This window comes from Opisthocomus hoazin, chromosome 8 (genome assembly GCF_030867145.1).
Source record: "Opisthocomus hoazin isolate bOpiHoa1 chromosome 8, bOpiHoa1.hap1, whole genome shotgun sequence".
NCBI classification, from domain to species: Eukaryota; Metazoa; Chordata; class Aves; order Opisthocomiformes; family Opisthocomidae; genus Opisthocomus; species Opisthocomus hoazin.
Window position 1 is genome coordinate 25227621 of NC_134421.1, and position 23270 is coordinate 25250890.

Below are 23270 nucleotides of genomic sequence, written 5' to 3' on the forward strand. Positions count from 1 at the left end.
AAATATTGATCATAAAGGCGTTCCAGAGAATAGACTAATCCAAGATTTCCAATGTCTTCTGCCTTTTTCAGATACTGCATTGACTTTCAGGTGTATGAGAAGTCACTGTGGCCCTGAGCAACCAGTAGGTAAGCAATAGAACAAAACTTTGCACCACTTTCTGATTAGATATTTGTCAGTTTCCAGGTTGTTTACTGTACTTTATCAGTTCAAGTATTCTGATCAAAAGGAAAGGATATTTAATAGCAAAGTTTAATATCTTAGAAATGAATGTCAAGAAATGGATGCTTATAGTATCAAACTAAAACAGGTATTGGTTGTGTTTTAAATATTAGAAAAATTGATTTTGTGACTCTAAGGAGATGTTTGTCCTACAAGGGCTGGTTCAAAGGGCATCCAGTTGTGTTTGTTCATTAACTTCAAAATACTGCGTTGAGAGGTGGGGAGAAAAAGAAGGGTGTTTAAGTTAAAACAGAGGTTTAACGTGTGTCCTGATCTTCACTGTTAGTGTCACAAATTCCTTAAGTATGCATGATCTAATTTTTAACTTAAAGAAAAACTGGTTTTACTACAGTCTTCTTGTTTGCAGTACACCAAAATATGAACACAATGTTAATCTGTGTTGCAAAATTGATGCTTATTAGAATCATCTTGTGTGGTTCAGCGGCCAGCCTCCTTTCAGTTGTTTAACATAAAATTGGTTAGCACTGATAATGCCTGATAATTGTTATTTTATTTTTTTTTTCCAGGAAAAATTATAAATTCAATATGGCACCCATTTTAGATTGGAAGAAGCTTATGAAAGTTGATCCAGATGCTCTGCCTCATCAGGAGAAACTAGCGGACAGATTGCTGGAGACCATGTCCAAGGTACTCAAGGGGAAAACAGCACCTGAGGGGTTTGTTATGCATTATGTATTCTTCCCTAAACTGTCTCTGGTCCTTCACATACGTAAATGATTTATTTTGTGGATTTCATTGATATTTGTACAAAAAAACCTGTTGTCTCTTTCATTAGGTTGATGGGAAAGACTTGAAAACTCAAACTCCGGAACAACTGATACACCTTTTTAAAATTACTCAGTCACTAATGAAGGTTTGTATTAATCCTCACTTTCTACAATTCTGCAGATGCATTTGTTTAATTTTTGTTTAAATGAAAGCATCGTTACTCTCTTCTTTTTTTTTTTTTTTTCCTTTTCCTGCATTGAACACACTGGTTACTCCTAAGACCTTTTATATGCTAAATGTATGCTTGCACCAGAGTATCTGCTTGGGGCTGTTGGGACTATGGCAGTGAGAAGTAAATAGGACTCACATAGTTGTACAGTTAAGGAGCCTTAGTTTTACAGATGGAAAATGCAAACAAATATCTCAAAAATAGATTAGAATTTTTAAGTTATTGGTAGTGATTTTAACTTTAATAGAAGTTTTTGTGATAGGTTGATGGTTTAGAGTAAATAAAAACACCACCATGAATGAAGAAACACTGCCATCCTGAAACCGATCCTATAAATCTGTCATGCTTTCTTGTACTTACTCATAAATGTGCTGAAAGCAAGAAATAACAGCAGTGTAGGTTAGCACACTGGTTTTAGAGAGGCTTTTTTACTGTTTTTGTTTCTCGGCAGTATGCTTTTCAATGTTTAGATAGCCCTGTAGAATAAATTACTGAAGAAGATATTTCAACAATCTGAACTTTTTAATTGTCAGCATGGGAAAAATGGGACTGGTTTCATTTGTTTAAAGAGAGAAAATCAGTGTTCTTTTGTAAATATTTTCATAATTTTAAACATGAGCTCTATGGAGCAGTCTTTTAATTTACGTTAATAGTAAAAATTTCGTCTTTGTTTGCTATGCTTTTTTTCGCAGATGAAAGCTCAAGAGGTGGAACTGGCACTAGAAGAAGTAGAAAAAGCTGGGGAAGAGCAAGCCAAATGTGGTAACCCAGCCTTTTTGTGCTCTTCCTGAATGGTTTGTTAAGTGTATTCTTTTTTTTTTTTTTTTAAGTTTGGGGAACTGGATAAAATACCAACTGCTCTGAAGTCAGTTGCTTCAGTGAAGCCAAATATTTAAAGACTAAGGTTAACCATTGTTGTTTTAGGTACTTTTTACCTTGTTGGGTAATTTACTGTATCTATTCTATTTTAACAGAAAATCAATTTAAAACAAAAGTGATGAAACTTGAAAATGAATTACAGGTATGTTTTAAAATTTTGTTAGTTTATAGAGTGCAGTTTGGTGGGGTTTTTAAAATGAGTTTTTTTAGGCTAGTATTTTACCCTAGTAAAGAGGTCTAATAGGCCTACATTTTAGCTACTACTTTTTATTGGCTTTTGAATATACACTAGCCCCAGGTTTGCAAAAAGCTGTATGTGCTATGAATTTTTTTTTTTACTTGAATAAATCCCATTTATTTTTAGAGATTTCTGGCTTTTGTTGAAAGAAGCTAGTGAGCCCTTCCTGTTGCTTTTCTGGACATGAGGAACGTTAGTCTTAGCATCTGCTTTTTTTTTTAGTTCTTTCTATTTTGAAGAACTCTACTATATTTATAATGTTATTTGAATGCTTTTAAGATGGCACAAAGGTCTGCTGGTGGTCCTGATACTTGTTTTTTGCGTGATGAGATCTGTCAACTGGAAAAACAATTGGAACAAAAAGAGAGACAGTTAACAGATATAGAAAAAGAATTGGAAAAAGAGAAGAAAGTCAATGAACAGGTAAGAAGGACTTGAGCTTGACATCTCCAAAAGCTATTCTGGCACATCTTTTAAAAAGAGCCTCTGAAATTAAAAAAAACAACACCGATGAAATAGGACTGCTGTGCATTTGTATTCTGTTTTGTTTCTGGAGTTCTTTGTTTTTGTAGTTTGTGGTGTTGGTGATACATATAAAGGTTTTCCATCTTGTTCTAGCTTGCTCTTCGAAATGAAGATGCCGAAAATGAAAACATCAAATTAAAGAGAGAGGTTAGTAAAGAATTATTGCTGATTTACTGTATTTTTAACTTCATTTATAAATATTTTATTAGCTTTCTGTATTTATAATCTTTGTTGTGGCATAATGTTTAATTCTGTTTTAGAACGTTTCATGGTTACTGGTACAAAGTAAATATGGAATTGTAATGACATTTAGCAAATATATAGTACATCTGCTCCAATGAAATTTAATTGAGATCAGGAAGTGTCTACATTTGAATTCATATAGTCCTACTGTGCATTAATGTTGTCTGGGCTTTGTGTTTCGAATTTTTAGTATTTTTCTTAAATACTATTGACAAATAGATTTGGTGTATATTTGGATTTGGTTTATGCTTGCTGCTTTTGCTAGGATTGTCTCATTCGTCAAAATAAAGTTATAAAATCTCAAAAGTTAATATAAGAATAAATGCAAAGATAGAGTTAACAGTCTTTATTGCTAGAAATTTTTTTATTCATTGTCTTGAAACATTTTTTCTAACTATTTTTAGGGAAAAATGCATGTTTTATAGCATTTAATACTTGTAATCTTGGCCTGTAGGAGAACAAAAACAGACAGTAAAAGTTACATTAATGTCCTGGGGGGCAACATTGAGAATCATTCCTCAAAATGCCCTTCTACTTGTGTGTGTGTTTGTATGTACATGGATGCATAGATATATAGAAAACTCTATTTTATTTTGTCTTTATGTTGATTCCCATTTAGTCTTCCTAAAGCAAAGATAATTTCTAATATTTCTCATGCTTTCTTCTTTTGGTCTTATTCTCCTTTTTAATCTGAAGAAAAAACACATAAAGAAAAAGGTGAGGCTTCTAAGTTTTTTTTTAAAAGAAGATTGTAGGAATTTGGATGGGCTTGGGCTGTTTTAGCTCTATGCTAGCTTACTAGAAAAGCAAAAACTTTGTCTTCAACTCTTCAAAATACATTTATGTTTGGATTGCTTTCTGTCTAGAATGAACAATTGCGTCAGGATGTAGTTGACTATCAGAGGCAAATAGATTCTCAGAAAGAAACAATTCTGTTTCAAAGAGGAGAGGATTTGGATCACAGATCGCAGTTGTCCAGAAAGAACTTTGAGCTTGTCCAGTATTTGGATGAAATTCAGGTAAAATCTATGCATGCTATTGAGTATTCATTAGACTGTTACTGACAGTAATGTTTTTCACAAAGCTATGTCAATTTCCAGATCAGGTCATGTGGAGTAAGGGAATTCATAGTGTAGTTGGGTTCTGTGATGCATATAGTCTGCATCTGTGAATCATGCAGAGCTAATGAAGTTACTGGCACTGGGAAGTGTGTCTTTTATTTGCTGTGAGGATTTATTGAAATTGATGATCTAGAGGCAAAATACTTTCCTCTATGCTAGTTTACACTTTCAAGTTTTGCATTTAAGGTACCTATCAATTACTGGTTATTCAGTTATTTAGATGTGCACTTTTTAAAAGCCTCTTTTTCTTTAATTTTGCAGAATTTGACTGAAGCTAATGAGAAGTTAGACATTCAAAACCAAGAAATGAGGAAGAATCTCGAGGAATCAGTGCAAGAAATGGAGAGGATGACTGATGAATATAACAAAATGAAAGTGATGGCGCAACAATCTGATATTTTTATGGATCAGTTAAGAAAAGAGAAAGAACTGTACAAATTGCAAGTAAGAACTGACTTTTATGTTACTGAATGTAATTTTTTTAGGTTTATACCGTATTATCATATTTCAGCTTAAATTAAAAAACATTCAACATATCCAGTTGAAAACACATGCTCTATACTCTCTAAAAGTAGTGTGATCTTTAAATTCGGTGCAAATTTTAAAACTGGACTGCAGATCACCAAATTTTTTTGCACAAAATGTTAGTCATGCTCCATTCTTAAGAGTCATGACCTTCCCTTGCTGCTGTAATGCTAATCTGTTAAATTGTGTGTGGTTGATGTAGTGTGTTTGTACATATACATTGGTTAAGCAAAACGTTTTCGTGATACGATGTTCATCCAAATGGCATTTCTAGGTTCAGGAGCTTTCAGACCAGCTGAAAGCAAAGAATGAGGAAGACGATCCACTCATGGCAGCTGTAAATGCAAAAGTTGAAGAATGGAAGGTACTTTTTAATACTTTTTTATTATTTTTAGGAATTATTTCAAGTGTTCTGATGGTATTTTATCTTCTTTTCAGAAAATCTTAGCTTCGAAAGATGTTGAACTCCGAGAGTATCAGCAAATGTTGTTTAACTTGAAAGAGAAAATGAAAATGGCCCAACTTGATGTAGACAAAAACAGTATGATGGCCCTTCAGCAGGTACAATCTGTGTGAGAAATTACAAACATAGAAATCGTCATTCACTACATATACCAGTGACCAAATAATTATTTAGACTGTCATAGTTTGCAAATACCACAATATGTGTTACTGATAAGCTCTAAGCTCTTTGCCTTTAGATTTGAAACATGGTTCTGTATGTCCACTAAGCAAGCCTGAGCTTTTGTTTTTCGTAACATTGGTATAAAGTAAGATTGGCAGCTCTTGAGATTTTTACATTACAGTTACTTTCTGTAACTTTTTTCCAAGTCTGTTTTTTATTTTTCCTCTTTTTTTTTGTTCATCACAATAAAAACAACATAAAGCTTTCTGTGATATGTCTACAGTTCATGTATAAGCACAGAAACAGTATAATATGAATGGAAGTTACTTTCACAGCCTGTGTGTACTTATGGATGTATACATATGCAAAAACAAGGTATTATATGAATTTTTAGAAGTTGGATGACTTGCTGAAAGGCAGTCTGCAATACAGGTGTCATGTATCATGGATTGTTAGTTCTCCCAATCTTGAAGGTGTACCTCTTGGGTCACACTGGCAATTGTTTATGAGAAAGCTGTAAGAAACCAGTATCACCTGAAACTTTTTATCATACATTGGCTTAACTTTTAGAGAACTGTTCCATTTAAAATTCATATACTAAAATACTGCTTCTCTGTTTTTTTGTTTGTTTGTTTGAATGCTTTATTTTTACTCTTTTATTTTTCTTGCTTTGCCTTTATATACTCAACTTCTAGATAATATCTGACCTCTATGTTGTAAGTACAGTATATTTGCTTGTTGTATAAATTGTTTTGTATTAGCTACTTTTAATTTCTCCATTTACTGTGTGTTGTTCTGTATTGGTAGTTTGCCTCTCAGTAAAGAAGAATTCTTTAATGGAGTTTCTTTTTTTTGGTGTGTGTAGGGAGTGCAAGAGCGAGATGCTCGGATAAGATTGCTAACTGAGCAAGTTGAAGAGTATACCAAAGAAATGGAACAAAATGCATTTATTATTGAGAAATTAAAAAATGAGCTCCAAAAAGATAAAGGTAACATGACTGTTTTGTTTTAAGGTCTATGAAAAGTAATATAAGAAACCACAATTTTACTGTGTATTCTTTATTCTCTAGAAATACAGAAGAAATATTTGCAGTATTTGAGTAATATTAGTCTCTATTTTTTTTTGTTCGTTTCCATTTATTCAACATTTGAGAAGAGTTTAAATTTATTCACAGTACTTCAGTGGGTATTGTGGGTAATAATATGCCTAATAAAACTATTCCTGGTCTGTAAAGGTTAAAGCATAACACGTAAAGTCTCATCTCTATCAAGAATTGCAAATGAGTAAATGAGTAGTAGCATGTAATCCAAAATAAATTCTGATGTCCTTTACATGCACTTATTCTTGTAAATATTGTTTGAATGAATGATTGAGAACCAAAAAAAAAACCTCTCGTAGTCTTTTGTAATTACTTTCATTAAAAAGAGAAGAAAATTAAGATCTCCTTTATAACATCATCTGAAGTATTTCTTTCTTGCTTAATGGCTGATAGCAAGAACTCCTAGTTGAACTGTAAACAGATCAAGGTTTTTCTTTCCAGGTGACTCATCTCTTGCTCAGCAGAATTGGATTGGGGAAATGCAAGAAAAGTTAAAAATGCTAGAAGAGAGAGCTAAGGAGGCTGAGAAATCAGCAGAATTAGCAGAAGCAGATGCTAGAGAAAAGGACAAAGAGCTTGTTGATGTGCTGAAACGAGTGAGAGACTATGAACTGGTAAACAATTTGTGAGAGTGGACAGGGTATTTCATCATATTTTTAGGCAATGATTTTGTCCTTCCATTTTTTGTGGACCATGTTCTAATTAGAAATGAAATTGATGACTTGTGAAGCTGAGGGTTTTTTCTTTTCTTTCACAGTAACATTTAGTGGTCACTGACTGCGTGCAGTTTGTTAGCCATACTTAACAATTTTTACAAGTTGTCAGTTTTAATATATTCGTATGGGCTTCTGAAGTCCATTGAATGGTAAGTGAACAGTCAAGACATGATTCTTCGAAGGATCATGTAGTACGAAGACTCAATTTTGAAATATGCAGAGACTCCTCTGTAGTCAAAAGATGGATTTGTAGAATCTGCTTTTTGTCAGTAACTTTTTTCACTAAGCATAATGCAGAAAGGTGATACAGGTTGAAAAGCATTTTTTTCTTATCTGTGTAATGATAAAATAGAGATTCATAATTTATTTTCTTCCATCTTCTGTTGGTTGTTTTGTTTTTAATTCCCATTTGGGTTTTTACAGGGTACGTATGGTTTGGAAGAGGCAGTTGCTGAAATAAAAGATTTTAAAAAGCAAATCAAAATACGAGATCGTGAGATTGAAACGTTAATTAAGGAAGTCAATAAACTTGAACTTAAAATGAATGATTTTCTTGATGAAAATGAAGAATTAAGAGAGCGTTTAGGTATGCTGTATCCATTATGTTTTCAGTTATTTGTTGTGTAAGAATTGTCATGGAAGTCTTCTACTATACCGAGTAACTACATGGAAATAATTTTGTACATTCTGCTAATATTTGCAAGTAGTTTTAGTTAGTTAGGACAAACTGCGTTAATGTATATGGCTAAACTTGACTTGTGGGTTGCTTTGGCTGAAGAAAGTAGGAGAATCGGTTTTGTAGTGCTTTTTTGGTTTTGATTCCTCTTTGAATGTACACTGCATAATTAATTTCATAACATGGTGTTCAGAATCCGTAACATGCTGAAGTTGTAATGCTACACTGAAAAACACAGAGAAAACTTTGGACAGGCTTATTTTTACATAGAAGAATCTAAACATAAATATAGTTAATATTAAGTATCATTTTATAGCATTTTGTTTTTTGAGTAACTGAAGTAAAATTATGCTTTCTTCTGGTGTTATTACATGGAGTATAAGATGTGTGTACATATATAGAAATACATATATTCAGCTATCAACATTTTTTTAGTTCTACTTGACTAGTCAAGTTCTTATTTAAATAAACTGCATTCTAATGATTACTAACATTAAGGTTCCTCCTTAATGAATAATTATACAGTGTATACTGTGTTTTAGGTCTTGAGCCAAAGGCAATTATTGATTTAAACAGATTGAGAAACAGCAAAGCACTGAAGCAGCAGCAACATAGAGCTGAAAACCAGATTCTTTTGCAAGAGGCAAGTGATAAATCCGATTTTTGTGTAAGGGCTACATAATAAAAATGTATTTGAATAAAATGAAATACTCATCTGTGAACAATACGCAGATTGAACGACTAGAAGAGGAAAGAATTGAACTGAAAAAACAGGTTCGTAAGTTGGCTCAGGAGAAAGGAAGAAGAGTTGCAACCATAGGTAGGATTTTTCTTGTTATAAACTGTCCTTTCAAAAACATGCTGTCTATACTTATTAATATAGCTATGTTATATTTACCCATTTGTTTAAATTAAAAGGCTAAATGCATTTCGTTGAATCTGTAGGAAGAGGTGAGTGGTTGTTTTGTTTCTGTAGTCTTACAGCCCAGTAGCTTTTTGTCTTGTGATGGTTAGTAATGCATCACGGAGAGTTGCGTCATTGGCTTGCAGATGATCTTGCCATCATTTCCAGTAAATCTGTATAATGTATGTGTTTTAAAAAGCTTATAATTTCAATTCTGTTCCACCCAGAGAAGCATAATGTGCTCAGATGGAAAGGTTTACAGCTCCTTACTTTGAAGTTAGAAAACTAGAACTCAGATATACTGAATGGAATATATTCCCTTGCTTGGAGACCAATTAAAAATTCATAATCATTTATTACTGTACATTTACTTGCAATTAGGATTGGATGCTTGTGATGTGCAGGTAACTGATAGCTTTACTGAAGAGAAGGGAATGAATGAGAGGAAGTTGGATTTCTTGCACAGACATGATATTGCTGAAGTAAAAGCAAAGGTAGGTTCATAAAGCAACTTCATAAACATTGTATTTCTCTTTCAAAATGAAAATTATTTTATTTTGTAAACACCTGTTCAAATATTTCTCTAGGTGCTTTTATTAACTGCTTTTAAAAAATAAAAAAAATCAATAATCTGTAATTTGTTTAGAAGACTAATGAATATTCTGTATTTTTTATGAATATAGGCTAGTAGCTTGCGTAACGTGGAAGGGAGAAACACACTTGCAGATACAGAAGCACCAGTTAGACTTCTGAAGTCAGAGAAAGATATAGCTGAAAACAGTAAGGCTCTGGGAAAACTACCTACAAGAACTTCTCAGGCGTGCCTGAGAATTTAGATCACTTGGAAAAAAATAGAAATACTTCTGTTGATTTAGGTTCAAAACATTTGACAACGTGGCAACTGGTTAAAGACAACTGTAATTCTGAAACTTTTAGTATAAAAAAGCTTTTTGTATCACCAGAGCTGCAATTTACACAGACATCAGGGATAACAGATTCTACAGACAATAGAGAGATGTCAAAAGACTTAAAATCAGACTACACAGGTTCGTTTTCTGCTTGTCAACAAGTGGGTCAGACCTCAGAGGTCAATAACGAAAATCACAGAAACAAACCATCTTTTCAGAATCAAGGGTCTGTAACTTTTAATTCAGACCAAACAGATCAGGAAAATTTTTGCCCAGAACTATGTCTCAGCAAAATCTCTCTGATTCCTTGTGCATCTGCTCTTGGAAAGCCAGTAATGCACAAACCACGAATAATGACATTGAAGGATAAATAAGCAAGACTATTCACAAGTAATATTTTCTGATTTAACTACCTTTCAAGAAGACAGAGAAGGGAAGAAATACCTGGCAGATTAGTTGCAAGTAAAAACTTTGGAAAGTGGACTTAAAAATGGACAGTCAGCACACTCAGGTCAGGTAGATCCTGTTGAATATCTCGTAGAGCAATTGAGGAGAGAATTAGCCCTTCTTAGATCAGTGGTGAGACACCTTTATAATATGTGTATATTTATAGCTATTGGAGTTATTTAGAAGATAAATTCAAAAAATAAAGGTGTGTTTACCTTCATCTTTATTAATTAAAGCTATAGGATAGTTCTAATAGAATTGGAAGTGTTTTCTTCTAATAAAAAAGTGCCAAGTCATTAATTTGCAGTTTATTTGTTGACATAAGATTGAAAAATGTGGCATATATTTTTACTGTCAGTGGAAAAAGTTTGCACAACACCCGTGCACACACACATAAATGGATATGGAGAACAGTTTTTATGCTAAGACCTTACACATGTCTGTGTAAGCAAAGTACTCATCACTTGTCTTATTAATGCCTACAGCCTTGCATCTCATACAAATCAATTGTTGTAACTGTATTTTGAACAACATAGTTCGAGGATTATTTTAAAAAATTGTTCTAAATAAATACAGAGAAATACAAATGGGAGTTTACAAGCGTTAGTTGAATAAAGTAGGGACTGAATCAGTCCTTTGGTATGAAACATAGAGGATGAGATTTCTGCTAAAAGACACAGATGTTATTTGACTAGAGGACATGTCCCACCTCCAGATGGTGTGAAGTTAGACTTTTGGAATGAGAAAGGCTTTTCCTTCTGGGAAACACGAAAGAAGTTCCTGAGTTGGTTCTTCTGGCCTTTTATCCATTTCCCTGCCAGCTGACAAAATAATGTATATCTGTTGTCAGAAGAAAAGATTTCAAATGAAAAAATCCATTATTTATTAAAATGATCTCCAATGATAAAATCTTTTAGGTTCTCAGAAGGGATTTTGAAAACTTTTTATAATCGGTGAAAGAAGAGGTTGATTTCTGGACGGTTGCTGTGGTTTCTTCTATTCACATGATAAATCATATAAAAAAAATTATTCACTGGTAGCTTCCTATATTGGTACCTTGAAATTCTGTATTCGGTATCTGTATAGTGGAGGACATCGCTTTGGTTGCTAGAGATACATTTGTGGCATGCATCAAGCCAGCTCCTCAGTGTCTCACAGAGTTTTGGTCTGTATCAGACTGTTGCTCCAGCTGCTACATGACCCAAGAATACATGTCTCTCTAGATAGCGTTGTATGAGATACACCTTGTGTAATTCTTCACGTGAATTCATCTCTGTTGCTGTTGCATTTCAGGCAGGAGATTTGTATGTGGTCTGGGAGATTTTCATGAAGGCATACTCTAAATTTTAAAAAAAGCTGGGACTAGAACATTAGATTGCTAAAATTAGAATCTGTGTGTTTTTTGTCTGGGAAAAACCATCTAAGAATGTGATGAGGAAACATCACAGTTACATTGTCTAAGATAAGCAAATAAATCTTTCCTGTCTCTAACTGAAATGTTTTGGAACTCATGGCGTTTCTGTTGAGCCCTTTGAGCTACATAATTGATCAATGGAAAGTACAAGTTTATATACATCAGGCTTTTTGAATTATACAACAGTTTTTCCATGCTACAGAAGTATGCTTTGCTGTTGTGATTTCTCTTAAAATACTGTGTTATCCAAGCTTTGGAATAAATAATGCCTACTAAATGCATTTTCAGTAGAAGAGAAGAAATGGTGGGTTTTTATATTTTGGAAGATAAGTCTTGGACGTATAATTTTTTTGTATGTAAGTGGAGATAGAATCCTATATTAATAACTTACTGTTGGGGTTTTTTTAGAATGAGCAGATATCCAGAGATTTGTTGATAAAGAGTATGCTAAATAGTTATACAGAATTAAATCCTGAAAGATGCAGAAGCTATGCAGTGCAGGTAGTAGGAGGTTTTAAAAAAATCAAAACAGGATAGATATTTATATAAATTTTATTCACTGTTTAAATAACTTTTTCCTGATAATTTTGTTTCTGTGAAGTTCAGGCTATTTCTTTGATTGTTGCCTTCTATATTACACTTTATTCTGATTTGCATATTATGTAATTTCGCTGTTGTATATATGGATTAGCAATGTTTTAAAGCATTTATTCTCATATAACCACAGAGTCTTAATGAAAATTCTAATACTAAAATTCCTAAATTACAATTTTTGAGTCTTCTTTGTTATTTTCTTCAGAATGAATATCTTGCAAATGAATTAAGTGTGAGAGAGAGAGATTTGGAGAAGAACAAGACTGTAATAGCCAAATTTCAGTCGAAGTGTAAGTTGCAACCTGTTTTAAAACTAGCGAATATTATCAGGTACCTGCAGATAGTTTGCTTATTTAGTTGTTCTGTTTCTGTGATTTGACCACAAATATCTGTCTTTACAGTTTCTGTTTTAAATGCAGTTTACTTTGGTATCTTTCACAAAGGTTGAATTTGCTGTGTATATAGAAGGTTATTATACAATCATTCTGATATAATTCTGAACTGTGGATATTATGGCTGTGAATTGGTCCGGGTGTGAACACAATGATTACAAAACAATGAATGTAAATGACGTTTATCAAATTGGAATTTCTTTGAATCGTCATTAATGATTTTTTTTGTTGTTTATATTAGTGTATATCTTTGGGTGCATGTGTATAAATACGTATGTAGTGTTGCTAATTTCAAACTTAAATTAGTGATAGTACATGAAACATAGTTTATTCATGCTAACTACATTAAACTAGGATCTCTCGTATTTTTTCTTCCCGAATGAGACCTAATAAGGGCTTTAAGTCTGTGACTGATTCTAATTATAACAATTATATAATCTACTTGTGTAATTGTAGTGCTTTTCTGGCTCAGAGGAAGTGTTGGGCAATTAAACCCACTGACTGCTTGCGTATATATGTATGGTAGCTGAAGCGCACCGATTGCAAATAAAAATTATGCTCATTTCTCTAGGCAAGAATCTTAATTTTTTATGTGAATTCTAAAAATTCTTTTTGACTTTTCAAAATAGACTTGGTGAAACTGCTCAAACTGCTCCAAATTTTGCAGTTCACTTCTGTCTTCAGGACAGTTAGCCATATTGTTAAGATGCAGAGAATGTCCTGATGGGTTTGTTGTTTTTTTCAAAGTTTCCAGACTTCTTGCTCTGTGCTGGAAACTCTGGAATTCCAGTGAGAAATTAATGGTGGCAGGAAAATTGTATATCTTGAGAGTCCTTACTACAGCCAAATAATTTCAATGTTCTTTTTTCCCAGTCTGCAGCAGGAATTCAGGCAGTTCCTATATACTTCATTGTTACAGCCAAACATTTCCAATGTAGCCATGTTTCTGGATCTGTGAAAGCCAGTCAGACAGGCTACTAAAGAAGTGAAAAAAGTGGCAGAAAACATTGAAGGCTGGAAGGTTCACTAAAGTCAAATGCGTTCCCATGAATCATTGTTGTTTTGTTGGCGTTTCTTCAGCAAAATACACTCTCCAGCTGTTACTAGCAGCCCTACTTTTAACTTCCTAGTTGGTTATGCCTATATATAATATGAACATTCTATTTATGTATCTCAAATTGGTAAGTATTATGATGAAATGTCCTAGGAAGTCTTAACTCATTTTTTCAGAGCTTTTAGACACATTTACAATTTTTATTACAGTAAAAGCATTATCAGAAGAAAACAAACAACTTGAACAAGGAATGAAAGAAATATTGCAAGCTGTCAAGGAAATGCAGAAGGATCCTACTGTGAAGGGTGGAGAAACAGCCTTAATAATCCCTAGTCTGGATCGTTTAGTTAATGTAAGCTTGCTTTCTAAAGTATTATTTAGCTTTATAGGATTTGCAGGCTTTTTTTTCCCTCCTCAATTATTGTGTTATTGTATAATTAAATAGTAGCTTCCTTACACATATGCTTCCTTAGTTACAAGTAGGAATACATAGTGTGATACTCCTTTAAAAATGCAAATTGAAAATGTGCAGCAACAAGAGACTGCCAATAAAAATTAAAAAAAAAAACTTCAGCTGGATAGTGTAAAACTGTCTTCGGCATGTTTAGTGTCCCAGACATAAAGCTTAGGTAAAAGTTCATTTGCATGTCTTTTATCTCTATGGAATCTGCAGGAAATGTTTAAGAAAAGTTCTTTATTCAAATATCTTACCAAAAAAATTAGTGTTTTTACAGGAAAATTTAACCATTTAAATCACAGTGTATGGCAAATATACCATTAGGAAATTGATAAGTAGATTTTAAAACATGAAAATTTCATGCTTTTTGCTAATTTCACGTAGTCTAAACTTGAGGCTTCCAGTTTATTATGAAAAAAACAAAGCTTTTCTGCACTTTTGCTCTGTTTTGTAATTAAATGTTTACTGCATTAGGCAATGGAGTTAAAGAATTCAGAGGGAGTCTTTGATGCTAGTGTGCACTTGAAAGCTCAGGCTGATCAGCTTACCGGACGAAATGAAGAATTAAGACAGGAACTGAAGCAGACTCAGAAGGAGGCAACAAATTTGTCTAATCAGCTGGCAAATGCAAATGAAAAGGTATACAGTTTATTTTATATGACTTATTTTGTACTTGAAAAGTGGCTGCTCTTATAATTTAGAACTAAACCACACAATCTATAAGATACTGAATTAACTTATGTGAACAGTGTAATTATACAAATCTTAATTTGATTTGTGTATTAGATCCACCAATTTGTCCATTTTAAGTTCAAATCTTAACTCTTCTTAATGTTACTTTATCCTTGGAATATCCTATCATGTTAAACACCAAGCATGCTTAGCATGGGGGACAGCTGTACCCAAAAACGTTCACAGATTTCTTTCGTCAAAAAAAAACGATAATCTTGCATTTCTTACTTAGAAATAAGTAACAGAGATTAAGTGTTCTAAAATTTGGAATAAAACTGTGGTGAATCCTCAGGTATGTGAAGCTGCCCTGATTGCTGGAGTAATTTGATAAATTTAGCTTAAGATACTATGCATTTAATGACTTATGGAATCACAGCATTTTTAGAGGTTACTTTAAAGAGTGTGTGAATGCTTTAGAATATAAGTGGAAGTAAATTAAGTTGTTAATAACAACTGATGTAGCACAGGAAAACAATATATTTTCCATCATTTTTTTAATTGAAGAGCAAGAGCTACTGCTGTATGGTTTTATTTCTTTTCTTTTAGATTGCACAACTGAAAAATGAAAATTGCTTATTACGTCAGTCAGAAGGTGCCAATATTTTCTTCCAAACAGTGAATCTTCCAGAAGGAATGGTTCCTTCAAGTGTTAATATGATTAATTCTCTGAATGAATATTTAATACGTCTTATACAGGTAACTAATTCTTGATATCAAGAATATTTGTAACATATAGCCAATTCCTCCAAAATCTAGTACCATGCCACATATGGACATGGGGGAGCTCATCAAAATTATTTTGAAGTTCTGACATCCAATAAACTCTCTGGGCTATTTTGTTTTTTTTGAAGCTGTAAGTATTTTGCTGTGTTGTAAACCTGGAAGGTAATACTTAATTAAATTTTTGACAACAACTCAGATTTTTTTGTTTGAAATCTGAATTTTGGTCTAAATATTTGCCCACTCTTCCTTCTGCTTCTGCAGTTGCACTCTTTCTATGAGAAATTCTCTCTTACTACTGTCTGGATTCCACACCAGAGTCTGCATGTGCAAATCCTACTCTGAACAGTTTTTCTCTATACAGCAAAGGTCTCTATTTACGTACTATATGAATTTTCATTCCATCGTTTGTCAAAAATATGTCAACATTTTTAAAAAGAGGCATAAATATGTTGAAACTGAAGCGAGTGATTCCCAAGGGAAGCATAGCAGACAAGCATAAAGAAGAACCGACTCTTTGAGAATTAGACTGAAAAGAACTTACCTTTTTATTATTATTAAATTCTTTTGTTCTGTCTTTGGTCACTTTGCTTTTGCTGGTTAGAGAATATTTTTCAACTGTATATGATTATAAAGTAGAAGAGTATTTGGGAACATGAGAAGAAAACATGCCTTTCCAGTTAGGCATTCCATTAGTATTCTTTTTGGGCTAGCAACATGTCATGGTGTTCTGAACCTTGAGCGCTGTAATCCACAGTGAAATTGTGCACTATTTCATGCCTATTAATATGAATGCCAAAATTTATTGGACTTTTTTTGATCTGTTGTTTCTAAAGAAAATACACATTTCATATCTGCAGTGCACACAGTTCATGACAGAAGCATCTATCATGAAAAACACAAGGGAGAACTGGCATTTTCTTTAATACTTTCTGTTTAAAACCTATATTAATCACTTCAATATTTTTATTTGAAAAATATTTATTAGGAACTGGAAAATAAAGAACAGTTACTTAAACAATTGGAAGATGCAGTAGAGGACTACAAGCGAAAATTTGTAGTAATTCGTCATCAGCAAGGCTTGCTGTATAAAGAATATCGAAGGTATAGTACTCTTCTGAATTACGAAAGTTCAGCTGTCTAAATATTCAAGAATTTTGAATGCAAGATTTGCTGCTGTGTTGAAGTAGTTCTTTGGTTAATGTCATAAATTCTGCTGCTCTTGGATATGGACTCCATATATTTTATTTAGTCCTGTAAAGATTCAGAAAACTCTTACAAAAACATTTTCTGCTGGACTTCTTTCTTATTATGTACTTTATAATGAGGATTGCATTGTGCTTTCTGCATCCGTTATCTTTTATTTTATTAGAACCTTGTATTATGGACTCCTCAATCTCATTTTCTTTTGCTTTCAAGTATGGGTTCTAACAGTTTTTCTGAGGGGGGAGAACTGTTATCCAAATACAGTCAGAGTTCTCTGTTTCAAGATTTCAGATTGTCAGGACTTTGTAGCTGGTTTTCTTTCAGACTCTTAGTTCTTTTATATGCTTCATTGAATCTAATTTCTATAAAGTGTTTTGTATGGTCAAAAAATCAAAGATTTTCACCTTTTAGGAGCATAGGGATGAATATGATGATTTGGGTCCTTTATTTAACAGACTGTTAGTTTTGTCCTCTCTATCTTTGGACTGGAATGAACAGTCACTGGCTTTTGGAATAAGGATGTCTTATCTTTTAGGACCTTCTGTTGGTTCTTTGAATCAGTTAAGACTTCCCAGATAACATTATCTCTGTTTAAGGCATTAAAGCTATAGCTTTTTGAAAATATTAAAGGCTATAATATGCTGCCTCATTTACTACTAGGTTACATATCTCCGGTGACAGGGATGAGATCAGTGATTCAAGGCTCCTTCTCCAAACCTGTTACAAACTGAAGTTAGGGGAGGAGATTCTTTGATTTGGCATCCTGTAATGACTCACTTTCAGAGCATTTTCTTTCATTTTCCTCTGTTTTCTTCCTTTATGGAAGAATATATAGTGCAGAATTTGGATATGGGAAACCTACGTTTAATTCTCTCCTCTTCCTGAGGGAAATTTGAATTGACATCCTTTAAAGAAAAGCCAACTACTATGCTGTGAGGGATTCTCAGAGGATCAGCGAGTAATCTTTTCCTTATGATACTGTACCATTCTGTATGATTAATTTAAAATACTTCAAAATCCACTTAGGTATTCTGTCTCTCAGGAACTGCAGAAACCTTGTTCCCCTTGCAAGCTGTCTCTCTTAGCTAATGACTGTGCAAGTGCTTCTTGCAAAGGAAACAGTTATGGAGAGAGTCATTGATTATTTGCCAGACCATTTTATCTGGCTGTAAATCTTATCAGCCAAATTTCTGGGCACAATAGTGAATACCTGCTGAAATCTGCTGGGCCTAGTCTGCTTCAAAAAGAAAAGGCCCATTTCCAGGCTCACAGCATGGTAAGTGCCAGTAGTATGATTTTTGTCTCCCTTCCTATAAAAGGGAGACCTGGATTTTCCAGAGAAGTATTTAAAGTGGAAAGTTTTTATCCACAAAGTTTTAAACTTCATCTGGTTTTACAAAGACATGTGCAAGAAAGTAATGAATTTGAAATACAAGTGTGTAATTTAGAGTAGATTAAATCCCATGTGTGTACATTTTTGGGAGTACGGCATATCTATCTTTGCACTGTAGTACACATGTCAAGAAGAGATAAGACACTTTAAATGAAGAATTGTTTTCACTGTTAAACCAGCCTCAGCCTAAACAGAGGGAACAGTTTTTCAGTAATCCATCTACAATTCATAATGTCTCTTTCAAATTACATTGCTGCTAAAAATAAGTATCTTGATTTGCAATATTTCAGGGTTGTTGTTCTAGTTACAGTTTTAAAAATCATCAAGTATTTAATCATTCTAAATGAAAATATTTAATTACTATTTTAGTCAAAAGGAAAGCTGGCAGAAAGAATCAGAAGATATGAAAGAGGAAAAGAAAAAGCTAGAAGAGCAAAAAGAACAGGATGCTACAAAAATAAAGGCATATTCTGTAAGTAATTTGGTTGCTTTCGTTTTTCAAAAAAGTTTTAATACATAGAACACATAGAGGTTTTAATACGGTACCATAATTTGTTAGGTAGAGAAAATGTTGCAGGGAAAAACTGCTCAATTCAAATCAGAAGGGAAGTGGTTTATTGATTTATTAGTGGAATGTAAATAACTGGCAGTCAATGAACTATACATTCAGAATCTGTATCAACAACACAAAAGTGAAATCACAATATTAAGACACAAACAGAATGTTACTGTAGACCTAAAAATCTTTAAGCACCATTCGGGAATTAATCCTAAATATGTCTGATCCCACACACCCACCTTTGCACAGTTATATTCACTCCCTGGTCCCTTCAGGTTACCAGCACACACCCCCTCTCCTGAGAGCACACGTTCATGTATGCACACACCGCTTGTGTATGCTCCGGGGTGCTGTGCACATATGGGGGTGCTCCGGTGTTATGTGTACACGTGCACCTCCCTGCAGTTTGCTAATCCATGCACTGGTGAGAAACCGCCCCAGGAGGTCACATGCACACACCCGAGGTGTGGGTCCCTGCTTGTTGCTCTTGTATGGCCAGTCCATCAGCTGGAGTGCCGAGGCTCATGGTGTCCAGCGGGGAGGAAGTGCTCACGTCTGCACAGAGGATGCAGGGGCAGCGGGGAAACTTCTGAAGCTGAACTAAGTTGTGAGTGCTGCATTATAACTCTCTCTGCACCCACTCTTAGAAGTTTTTGTGCTTCCTTTATACTAATTTTCAAGCTGACTACTTCTTTATTTCAAGTCTCCAATTTTATGGTTACTGTTCACTCTGATTGAAGGTTGTCTTCCTCTTTAATATTATCAGTTTTGAGCAAATGCCCTCTCAGACAGTCTCAGGTATTCTGGTCACACACACTGTGTACACTCACGGTGCTTTCTTAACAGCAGTTGTTATCCACACAGTTTCATTGAAAGGAGGAGCAGAACAGGCACCCCCATAGAATACAGATTAATTTATACTAAGAACTAAGTTTATTACTTTGAATTACATCTTGTTTATATATACATGTTAATGTATGTGTATCAGTATTTCACAAAAACAGGAAACAGAATTCATTTTTCTACTTTGATTTACTTCCACCAAGAATGAATTCAATATTCTGTTAAGAAAAGTGAAAAATAACTTTTTAAGAAGGTGGTATTTAAACATTTGTGGAATTGATGCGGGTGCCTAATCACAGGCATAGTGCAATTTTAGATGGCTTCGGGTGTCTTTGGGCAGATACCAAAAGCTGCCAAATACAACAGAAGACATATGGGGGACACATATCCTTTTAGAGAAGCAGACACAAGGCAAGGATACCACAAGGTGTTGAAAATGACTGTGGATGCCTAAGTTCAGACAGCTGAGTTCTAACCCTTTTCTTCTGCTGACGTGTGACTGTAGTGGTATGTGGTCCTCCTTATAATCATGTTCATTTGTAATTGATTTGCAAAATAATTGTATCCTGAGGCAATTAAGTCTAAATACATTTCCAGGAAAATGAAATTGAAATTGTTTTGTAGGTGTTTCTACTGTACGTTTAAAAAAATGGTGGGGAGGGTGAGCAAGTGCCATCTTACTTAATTTGTTCAGTATCTTATTCTGCATTTGCAGAGTCACAGGAGTAGATTGTAATGGAGTTTTATGATGTTAGTAGTGCTAGTTAGTATTGCTGAGATCTTCTAAGAAATTACTGTTCTCCAGTAGCTTTTGTTTCCAGAAACACATCCTATCCAAAGATAAGAAATAAGTACTATTATTTTTTGATAGTATGTAATTTTGATTAGAGTTAGGTGAACATTTTCAGATTAAATATTTCACTGAAATTAATTCACTGTGAATGATCAATGAAAATGTATTGCTTGCTCTTAAAATCTTAAGAAAAATCGGCTGCTTGATCAGAAAAGCCAAATCTTTGCCAGTTGTCACGGAACTGGATTTTTTTCATGTCTTCAGGCTTCCTGGACTCTGGAGTTTATTCTAGCTACCTGCTTGCTCTTCTTCATGAGGCTTATAGGAATCTGGGATTTTACAGGTCCAATTTGTACTCCCTGTCTCCTTGGCAATGTGTGCGACAGCAAAGCTAAAGCTCACATGCCTTCTGTGACCTGAGTTGCTGTAGTTCCCTCTCCCTGCACCTCATCCCTCCTCAGATTTATACATGCGTGCAGACACGTGTGTGCACACATACACAAACACACATATGTTTCCATAGGAGAGGTCCTGTGGTTAATTTATGAAAACTGGTTTGGTCCTCAAAGTAGGATGTTATTAGTGTTTGTTAGAAATCACAGAGTTTCTATTTGGTTTAGAAAATTGTTCGAATACATTTGTTTTGATTCTAGTAAAAGGGGAGAAGATGGATGACAATGAATGCAGAGAATTATTTTTGTATAAATTTTGAAAATGTCAGCATGAACTAAAATTCCAGTTAGTCAGATTTATTTAACTTCTGTTTCTCAGAAACTAATGATTTTTAAGATTTTTTCTTAAAATAAAATACGATATGCTTAGGTATGTGTTGACTGCATGTATATGTTTTGTTAGCAAAAAGGAATTATTTCAGACATTAGCGGAATTTTTACACCTGGATTAAAAAATGTGCAAGAAAGCTTGTCTACGTAGTTGAGTCTTACCAGGTTTCTGTACAAGGTTGTTTTAAAAAAAATGTTTTACAGAATTTACTCAGTGCACTTCAGCTGGGTCCTGATGAAACAAAAAAAGTACTTGCTGAAAATAATAGAAAAATAACTGTTTTACAAGTTAATGAAAGGTCACTAACAAGGCGGTATACCACTTTACTTGAAACGGAGCGGCATCTGAGAAAAGAAAATGAGAAGCTGAAGGGTGAAATAACACATATGGAGACTGCAGTTATAGGGAAGATTGGAAACTTGCAACGATTCAAGGTATAGTTTACAGTAGTAGTAGTACACGTTTTTATTTTTACAATTTGCCAATAAATACACTTTTTAAAATGGAGGCAGTACTAGTTTCTTGAAAGCATTACCCAACTGCTTATTAAATGCTGTTGTAAATTTTTTAAAAACATTCTTTGTATTTAAATAAGCATCGTAATATGAAACCTGTCAGTTTTCCCTTCTGAAGTTGCTGTAACAAGTTCTTGTTATTAAAAGTCATATGAAACCAAGTCTTACTTTTTGTCCTTGCAGGTTGCTAGGGCCTGTGTTAACTCATCTTTATCAAATATGTTTTTGACAGTGCCTTAAGACTGAGAGCCAACTATTGTTAAAATTACCCAGAGAGTTGGAATACCAGAGAAATTTTGTCAATTTTTATTGCAAGCAATCTATAAAGGTGGACAATAATTTAGTAAAATGAACCAGTATCAAGTTCTAAAGCATTATATTAAGTGGCATTCTTTTTCCATGGGCTAATTTTAATTTTTCTATTTAAGGATCCAGCAGACTGTAGTAACCCATTGTGTTGATTATTTTCATAGGAAATGGCTAGCTTTAAGATTGCAGCTCTGCAAAAAGCGTTGGATGGCAGCGTACCATTGTCTGAGCTAGAGCTGGCTAATAAGCAGTATAATGCATTAACTGCTAAATACAGAGATATGTTACAAAAAGATAACTTGCTCGTCCAGCGGACAACAAACATGGAACACATGGAGGTAATATTTGTGTTATGTTTGAATCCTGAGGGGGAAAAAAACCTCTTTATACATCTGTTCTGCATTGGTTTTTGTTCTTACTTAGTTAGAAAGATAGAACAGAAGTCCCAGTGCTAGAACTGCTTGTTATAACAGTTTCATAGTGGGTATGAGATGTTGGAGTCAGTGTTACTGTTTCTATCGAATTTTAATTTGCGTAACTGGTATTTTTCAGTGGATTAAGAAACATACACAAAGTCCCACATTTTGTTTCAATGGGCATACATAAAAGCATTTTGTTTAATTGTTTTGGTGGTTTTGGTTGTTTGGGTTGTTTGTTTGTTTGCTTTTTAAGTTAAGCTCTAGGTATGTTCCCTCACAAAATATTTTTAGTTCTTTGAGTACCAAAACTTGGATGGAATATTTGCCATCATCTTCAGTTTTGGAAGTCATAAGGAAGGTAGAATGAGTGTAAAAACTTTAAAAGCTCTCTCTCACAAAGTAAGTGCTCTTACTAATTCCTGATTTACAAGAATGACCTGGTCAGTTCCAAAAGACAGTATACCTTTGTAAATTTACTTCCTTCTCTATTTTTTGAAATTTTGTGTGTACAAAGACTTGCATTGGCTGTTTCAGCAATTTCATAGAGCTAGAGCATCATTTATCAATAGCAAACTAAAAACATGTTTAGAAAACTAGAAATTGAAAATTAATATGAAGTATTCACTTTGTTTTACTGGTTAATGTGGAAATTTGTGTTTCTGTTTGGAGAAGTGAAGGAACATTTACAAAACTAATGCTTGCCATCATATTAGATGCCTGAAAGAACTAAAAGAAGCATATGATCTGTTGTGAATACCTATGTGCAAGATGAAGTATCCTGTGTGGGATGAAATATCCTCCAGAAGTACTTCTTTCTTTCTGACTTTTAGTAAGGTGTTTAGTATGACAAACATAGATTTCTTCATCTAATTCTAGACACTCTAGGATTCACAGTCCTTGATGATAAATATTCACAGTGATATTAGTTGACAGTAAGATACAACATATAGAGCAAAGACTAGCACTTTTACACTTAGAAGGAAACAGGCTTTTCTGTTGC

The 23270-nt window shown here is 33.8% G+C and overlaps 1 protein-coding gene across 9 annotated transcripts in view; it reads left to right on the forward strand.

Annotated features, from left to right (window-relative positions):
- Positions 1-23270, forward strand: part of CEP290 (centrosomal protein 290) — a 53202-nt gene that overhangs the window by 2363 nt on the left and 27569 nt on the right. For 8 of the 9 annotated variants that reach the window (XM_075429354.1, XM_075429353.1, XM_075429352.1 and 5 more), the window contains 26 exons: positions 72-128; positions 750-870; positions 1019-1096; positions 1873-1942; positions 2155-2201; positions 2577-2720; positions 2916-2969; positions 3762-3782; positions 3932-4084; positions 4448-4630; positions 4986-5075; positions 5150-5272; positions 6202-6325; positions 6878-7050; positions 7576-7738; positions 8371-8471; positions 8561-8648; positions 9114-9226; positions 12301-12385; positions 13751-13893; positions 14473-14637; positions 15277-15426; positions 16439-16554; positions 18419-18521; positions 21231-21461; positions 22016-22189. In XM_075429354.1, the coding sequence (XP_075285469.1) occupies positions 769-870; positions 1019-1096; positions 1873-1942; positions 2155-2201; positions 2577-2720; positions 2916-2969; positions 3762-3782; positions 3932-4084; positions 4448-4630; positions 4986-5075; positions 5150-5272; positions 6202-6325; positions 6878-7050; positions 7576-7738; positions 8371-8471; positions 8561-8648; positions 9114-9226; positions 12301-12385; positions 13751-13893; positions 14473-14637; positions 15277-15426; positions 16439-16554; positions 18419-18521; positions 21231-21461; positions 22016-22189 (2994 nt within the window). In that variant the 5' untranslated portion in view covers positions 72-128; positions 750-768. The remainder of the gene's footprint in view (positions 1-71; positions 129-749; positions 871-1018; positions 1097-1872; positions 1943-2154; positions 2202-2576; positions 2721-2915; positions 2970-3761; positions 3783-3931; positions 4085-4447; positions 4631-4985; positions 5076-5149; positions 5273-6201; positions 6326-6877; positions 7051-7575; positions 7739-8370; positions 8472-8560; positions 8649-9113; positions 9227-12300; positions 12386-13750; positions 13894-14472; positions 14638-15276; positions 15427-16438; positions 16555-18418; positions 18522-21230; positions 21462-22015; positions 22190-23270) is intronic. The other variant, XM_075429355.1, reaches the window with a different exon arrangement.